The sequence below is a fragment of the Xyrauchen texanus genome, chromosome 17 (assembly GCF_025860055.1).
Source record: "Xyrauchen texanus isolate HMW12.3.18 chromosome 17, RBS_HiC_50CHRs, whole genome shotgun sequence".
Classification (NCBI taxonomy): domain Eukaryota; kingdom Metazoa; phylum Chordata; class Actinopteri; order Cypriniformes; family Catostomidae; genus Xyrauchen; species Xyrauchen texanus.
Window position 1 is genome coordinate 44982739 of NC_068292.1, and position 7763 is coordinate 44990501.

At 50.1% G+C, this 7763-nt stretch overlaps 1 protein-coding gene across 1 annotated transcript; it reads left to right on the forward strand.

Annotated features, from left to right (window-relative positions):
• The first annotated feature begins 607 nt into the window (after positions 1-607).
• LOC127658067 (gonadotropin-releasing hormone II receptor-like) lies at positions 608-3508 on the forward strand. The gene is made up of 3 exons (XM_052147164.1): positions 608-1099; positions 2590-2791; positions 3089-3508. Exons 1-3 carry the CDS (start codon positions 608-610, stop codon positions 3466-3468), a joined length of 1074 nt encoding a protein of 357 aa, XP_052003124.1. The 3' UTR covers positions 3469-3508.
• The last annotated feature ends 4255 nt before the right edge of the window (positions 3509-7763 follow it).

The window sequence follows — 7763 nt, forward strand, 5'->3', positions numbered from 1 at the left end:
TGTGTTCTGGGTAGTTTCTAGGCAGTTGCTATGGTTTCCTATGTGTTCTGGGTGGTTGCTAGGCAGTTGCTATGGTTTCCTGTGTGTTCTGGGTAGTTGCTAGGCAGTAGCTATGGTTTCCTGTGTGTTATGGGTAGTTGCTAGGCAGTTGCTAGGGTTTCATGTGTGTTCTGGGTAGTTGCTAGGCAGTTGCTAGGGTTTCCTGTGTGTTCTGGGTAGTTGCTAGGCAGTTGCTATGGTTTCCTGTGTGTTATGGGTAGTTGCTAGGCAGTTGCTATGGTTTCCTGTGTGTTCTGGGTAGTTGCTAGGCAGTTGCTATGGTTTCCTGTGTGTTCTGGGAACTTGCTAGGCAGTTGCTATGGTTTCCTGTGTGTTCTGGTCTGTAGATATGACTCCAGTGACTCATTTAATGTTATCTATGGGATCTTGTCACCCGTTTTAAAGAATAATTAATCCAAAAATGAAAACTGATTTGAATACGTTGACAAATCTTGCCCTGTAACTATTGCCCCTATATCTTCACGACAATCACTAACCGTCTCGCCACCTTTTCTTCAGTCGGACATTGTTTTTCTCTCTCTGTGCAGGTGCTTCGATGAGAAGAGTGATGTCATTTAACACTTCTCTGATGTATAACACATCTTACCTGCCTCCGCTGACGGAGTGGATCGCACCAACCTTTACTCCTGCGGCGCAGGGGCGCGTGGTGGCAACCATGGTCCTCTTCCTCTTCGCCGCCGTCAGTAACCTGGCGCTGCTCGTGAGCGTGTGGCGTGGGCGTGGCCGACAGCTGGCATCTCACCTGCGACCTCTGATTATGAGCCTGGCGTCAGCTGACCTCATGATGACCTTCATCGTCATGCCGTTGGATATGGTGTGGAACGTGACGGTGCAGTGGTACGCCGGTGACGTGCTCTGTAAGCTGCTGTGCTTCCTGAAGCTGTTTGCCATGCAAACCTCTGCTTTCATCCTGGTGGTCATCAGTCTGGACCGACATCACGCCATACTGCACCCGCTGGACTCACTCATCGCACATCACAGGAACAGAAAGATGTTAGTCATTGCCTGGAGCCTCAGCGCACTGATCGCATCACCACAGGTGACACACACAAAGACACACACACACACACACTCACACACTCACACACACACACACACACACTCACACACACTCATACACACACACACACACACACTCACTCACACACTCATACACACACACACACACACACACACACTCACACACTCACACACTCACACACTCACACACACACACACACACACACTCACACACTCACACACTCACACACACACACACACACACACACACTCATACACACACACACACACACACACTCACTCACACACTCATACACACACACACACACACACACACACACTCGTGTATTCGTGGGAACGTAAAAGCTTTTTAATTAATTTTTTATTTGTTTTATCCCCTTTTCTCCCCATTTGGAATGCCCAATTCCTGCTACTTAGTAGGTCCTCGTGGTGGTGAGGTTACTCGCCTCAATCTGGGTGGCGGAGGACGAGTGTCAGTTGCCTCCGATTCTGAGACCTCCAATCGGCGCATCTTATCACGTGACTCGTTGTGCATGACACCGCGGAGACTCACAGCATGTGGAGGCTCATGCTACTCTCCACGATCCACACACAACTCACCACACGCCCCATTGAGGCAGAACCACTAATCACCACCACGAGGAGGTTACCCCATGCGACTCTACCCTCCCTAGCAACCGAGCCAATTTGGTTACCCCATGTGACTCTACCCTCCCTAGCAACCGGGCCAATTTGGTTACCCCATGTGACTCTACCCTCCCTAGCAACCGGGCCAATTTGGTTACCCCATGTGACTCTACCCTCCCTAGCAACCGACCCAATTTGGTTACCACATGTGACTCCACCCTCCCTAGCAACCGACCCAATTTGGTTACCCCATGTGACTCCACCCTCCCTAGCAACCGACCCAATTTGGTTACCCCATGTGACTCTACCCTCCATAGCAACCGGGACAATTTGGTTGCTAAGGAGACCTGGCTGGAGTCACTCAGCACATCCTGAATTCAAACTCACGACTCCTGGTGTGATAGTCAGCGTCAATACTCGCTGAGATACACAGACCCCCATTATAGGGTTTTAGGGTTTGTTGACATTACGTCGTCATGGCAACGGAGTTGTATAATTGTCTATATCTTCACACAGATGTGGTTATTAAGTGATTTAATGACAGTAAAATCATGTTAACACACATATTGTTTATGTCTTGTGTCTATACTTTTGAAACAGTATTTTAATGTTGACAGATTAAACCCCATTGACTTGCATTGGAAGTGTCTCACGACGAGTCAAAATATTTTTTTTGGTGGTGACAAATGCTGTCGATTGAGCTGAACTTGTATTGAACCCGGAATAAATCTTATGAAATAAAATCCCATAGACTGACACTGAAGGAGGGGCTCGAGTTGTGTCCGGTGAAATGCTGTGCTTTGATTGGCCATATCAAACGTTGTGATTGACAGCTCATCTATCATTAGAGAGTGATTGTGTTTCTGGTATCCTCTCTCGCAGTTGTTCATATTCCGAACGGTTAAAGCAGAGAGCGTGGACTTCATTCAGTGTGTCACTCATGGGAGTTTCCATGAGCGCTGGCACGAGACGGCGTACAACATGTTTCATTTTGTGACGCTGTATGTGATTCCCCTGCTGGTCATGAGCTGCTGTTACAGCTGCATCCTCATTGAGATCAACCGACAGCTGCACAAGAGCAAAGGTACGACACCTGTGTGACACCTGTGTGAATTTAAAAACTTTATAAATTTAAATTTTATCTTATAAAAGCCTTAAATCTTTGGCAGCTCTATTAATGTTATTTTAGTTTATTTTTGCCACGTTTATTAGAGAGATGGGGGCAGGATCGGGAAATGTTGTGAGCCAGATTCAAACCCGTGTTGCCCACATGAGTGTCACTGTGTGATGTGTTGAAGCTAGCATGCTAAATACGTTTCTGACCTTCTGTTGTTTTAATGATCTCTCTCTCTCTCTCTCTCTCTCTCTCTCGGTTCTGCAGCGGGCGAGTCGACTCTCAGACGCAGCGGTACAGACATGATCCCAAAGGCCAGGATGAAGACTCTGAAGATGACCATCATCATCGTCGTGTCGTTCGTGGTGTGCTGGACTCCGTATTATCTGCTGGGCATCTGGTACTGGTTCCAGCCTGAGATGTTAAAGGTCACGCCCGAGTACGTTCATCACCTGTTGTTTGTGTTCGGCAACCTGAACACCTGCTGTGACCCCGTGATCTACGGCCTTTACACGCCCTCCTTCCGTGCCGACCTCGCCCGCTGCTGCCGGTCACCCCGTCACTCCACCCACTCTCTGGACCGACTCTCAGCCCGACACAGAGCTCACGGCGCAGAGTACAAGTCCGACCCGCCCGGCGTGGGGTGAACACCATCACCGAGGGTTTCCTGCGAGAGCAAATGGACATTCAAACAGAGGCACTTTAAAGTCGACATGAAGCGACATTCATTCAAACATCAATGAGAAACAATTGTAGGGCGGGACTTTAAAAGATTGGTGTCACGTTCCACACCAGAGTTGTAAATTGTGCAGGACTAAACATCGCCAGCACCCATTGGTCCAAACGTCAGTGGCCTTGGTGATGTCAGCGGAAAAGGAAAGTCGTTTTAGAGGCGGAGCTAGTATTTATATGTCGATGATTACCCAGACAAACATTTGTTATTTACATTAACATGCACTTGTGAATTGCTCACAATAAGAGCAGGGATGCACTGATGTATCAATTATTGATACATTTAAAACATGTCGATAATAAACATGAAAATGCTGAAATGAAAAAAAACGACGGTTTGATTATGATTAATTAGTAACACACTTTGTAAAAATGCACAAGCCAGAAATAATAATAGGCACAATATGTAGAAGAGGCGGCACTTATAAGAGCATGCAATATTACATTTATATTCTTTCTCACATTAATGCGGCAAAAACACCTGTGACGGGGCGGAGGGCGGGGCTAATCAGGCTAATCAAGACTCAGAGACGGATAAAGGCCGACTGGAGACGGCAGTGTAAGAGAGAGATTTACGGGCAGCTGTCCGACACCTGTGTGTGTGTTTGTGTCTTTTTGTTTAAGTTGCTTATTTAAATATTATTTATATTGTCAAGCCGGTTCTCGCCTCCTCCTTTCCATTAATCCCTTTACACGGGTGCCGAAACCCGGGAAGGAGGAGGAATACGCTGTAGAGAAGTACTCGCCACTACCATCCACCCCAATGGAGCAGCCGCGGCCATCGGCCAGAGGACGGAGGAGCCGACCACCTGGTGCGGACGAATGGCCTTTGACCACGAAGGGAGGAGGAGCTCCTAGCTGTCTGCCTGAGTGCGGACGAATGGCCGTTGACCAGGAAGGGAGGAGGAGCTCCTAGCCGACCGCCTGAGTGCGGACGAACGGCCGTTGACCGGGAAGGGAGGAGGAGCTCCTATCCATCTGCCTGAGAGCGGACGAACGGCCGTTGACCGCATAGGGAGGAGGAGCTCCTAGACGTCTGCCTGAGAATGGATGAACGGCCGTTGACCATGAAGGGAGGAGGGGCGGGGTCATGATGACTGCCGACCGCGAACGGGGAGGGGCTCCCGGCCGACCGCCTGGAGGGGGAGAACCGCTGTCAGTGGCGGGAGAGACCCCTTCTGTTTCCCGAGAACGCGGCGGGGCATTCCGTCTGCCAGGGTGGGAGGAGGGGCACCTAGCCGACCGCCTGGAGCGGATGAACAGCCGTTGACCACGAAGGGAGGAGGAGCTCCTAGCTGTCTGCCTGAGTGCGGACGAATGGCCGTTGACCAGGAAGGGAGGAGGAGCTCCTAGCCGACCGCCTGAGTGCGGACGAACGGCCGTTGACCGGGAAGGGAGGAGGAGCTCCTAGCCGTCTGCCTGAGAGCGGACGAATGGCCATTGACCACAAAGGGAGGAGGGGCTCCTAGCCGACCGCCTGGAGCAGTCGAACGGCCATTGACCGTGAAGGGAGGTGGGGCTCCTAGCCCACCGCCTGAGAGCAGACTAACGGCCGTTCACCGCGAAGGGAGGAGGGGCTCCTAGCCGTCCGCCTGAGAGCGAACGAACGGCCGTTGAACGCAAAGGGAGGAGGGGCTCCTAGCCGACCGCCTGAGAGCGGACAAACGGCCGTTGACCACGAAGGGAGGAGGGGCTCCTAGCGTCCGCCTGAGTGTAGACGAACGGCCGTTGACCGCTAAGGGAGGAGGGGCTCCAAGCCGACCGCCTGAGTGCGGACGAACGGCCGTTGACCGCGAAGGGAGGAGGGGCTCCTAGCCGACTGCCTGAGAGCGGACAAACGGCCGTTGACCGCGAAGGGAGGAGGGGCTCCTAGCCGACCGCCTGGAGCAGTCAGGGCCACTGCCAGGGGCGGGAGGAGACCCCTACCAGCCGCTAAACACGGCGGGGTCGTGACGACTGCCGACCGCAAACGAGGAGGGGCTCCCGGCCGACTGCCTGGAGTGGGAGAACCGCTGTCAGTGGTGGTGGAGACCCCTTCTGTTTCCCGAGAACGCGGCGGGGTGTTCCATCTGCCAGGGTCCGGAGGTCTGCCTCCGTTCCGCCCGGGGAGGCGCGACTGTCGTCCATTAGAGGGTGGAGGAGTGGCCGAGGACCAAGCTGCGGCATAACGGAGAACCGGCGAGTAAGTGTTTTTTTTCCTCTCTCTCTCTCCCACTGCCGCTCCATGTTGGCCTTTCCGCAGACGGGGCGGAAGACAGGGAAAGAGGGGTGGGGGGGGTGTACGTCATCCCGGGGCTCCCCGGCCTGAGAGAACGAGGGAGGAATGTGGCAGGGCGGAGGGCGGGTTGTGATTCCGCACACCCCGCCCCAAATCTGCCTAATCAAGCGTCAGAGACGGATAAGGGACGACTGGAGACGGCAGTGGGACAGAGAGAGAGAGTTACGGGCAGCTGTCCGACACCTGTGTGTGTGTTTGTCTTTTTGTTTAAGTTGCTTATTAAACTATTAGTTATATCATCAAGCCGGTTCTCGCCTCCTCCTTTCCATTAACCCCTTCATTAACGAATGTTACAGTCGTTAAAGCCACACTTACCTATAGGGTACATGATGAGGGGAACCATCCAAAACGCTTTGGAACCAACAGACATCTGAGATATCCAAAATGATCCTAAAATAGTCAGTTTGATTTCGAGTTGACTTTAAGTGGCGTGCTTTAAATATTTAAATATAATATGACACGTAACAGCTGTTAAAGTGCACAACTGAACCCTTCATAACGTGCACCATAAACCCGTCGGGTCGTTCCGCTGTTCATAATGAATCTAGTTTCATAATGAGCTCTAATGAAAAGAGATTTACCCAAAATTCTCTGCAGGTTTAGAATAACTGCACAGATTTCCCAGCGTGATGGTGTTATTAAAGCTGCTGTGCGGCGGGTTTTCGGACACAAACACACTCATTTAATCTGTATGTTCTGGAATAGTCGTGGTTGTGTACTGTAAATCTTTATTGCACTCTTTTGCATGTTTATGTCTTTGAATGATCAAACCACCATTACACAGATACATACTGATTTGACTTCTGACTGTTGTATTGCAGGAAGCTTATTGAGATGTAGGGGAGATCGGGGCAAGTTGTCACACTTTTATCTCCAGTCAGTGTTTCTCTGGGTGGTTCTGCACACTCGCACACCTTCTTGTCTCGACTACAAAAAAAGCTCTTGAACTTATTCTGCATTTTCGTCCAGGAACAAATACATCGTTTTTGTGTGTGTGTGTGTGCGTGTGTGTGTGTGACAGCTTGCCCTAATAGCAGGGCATGTTGTCACACTACAGTGCCTTGCGAAAGTATTCGGCCCCCTTGAACTTTTCGACCTTTTGCCACATTTCAGGCTTCAAACATAAAGATATAAAACTGTAATTTTTTGTGAAGAATCAACAACAAGTGGGACACAATCATGAAGTGGAACGAAATTTATTGGATATTTCAAACTTTTTTAACAAATAAAAACTGAAAATTGGGCGTGCAAAATTATTCAGCCCCCTTAAGTTAATACTTTGTAGCGCCACCTTTTGATGCGATTACAGCTGTAAGTCGCTTGGGGTATGTCTCTATCAGTTTGGCACATCGAGAGACTGACATTTTTGCCCATTCCTCCTTGCAAAACAGCTCGAGCTCAGTGAGGTTGGATGGAGAGCGTTTGTGAACAGCAGTTTTCAGTTCTTTCCACAGATTCAGGTCTGGACTTTGACTGGGCCATTCTAACACCTGGATATGTTTATTTGTGAACCATTCCATTGTAGATTTTGCTTTATGTTTTGGATCATTGTCTTGTTGGAGACAAATCTCCGTCCCAGTCTCAGGTCTTTTGCAGACTCCATCAGGTTTTCTTCCAGAATGGTCCTGTATTTGGCTCCATCCATCTTCCAATCAATTTGAACCATCTTCCCTGTCCCTGCTGAAGAAAAGCAGGCCCAAACCATGATGCTGCCACCACCATGTTTGACAGTGGGGATGGTGTGTTCAGGTTTGGTTTCATCTGACCAGAGCACCTTCTTCCACATGTTTGGTGTGTCTCCCAGGTGGCTTGTGGCAAGCTTTAAACGACACTTTTTATGGATATCTTTAAGAAATGGCTTTCTTCTTGCCACTCTTCCATAAAGGCCAGATTTGTGCAGTGTACGACTGATTGTTGTCCTATGGACAGAGT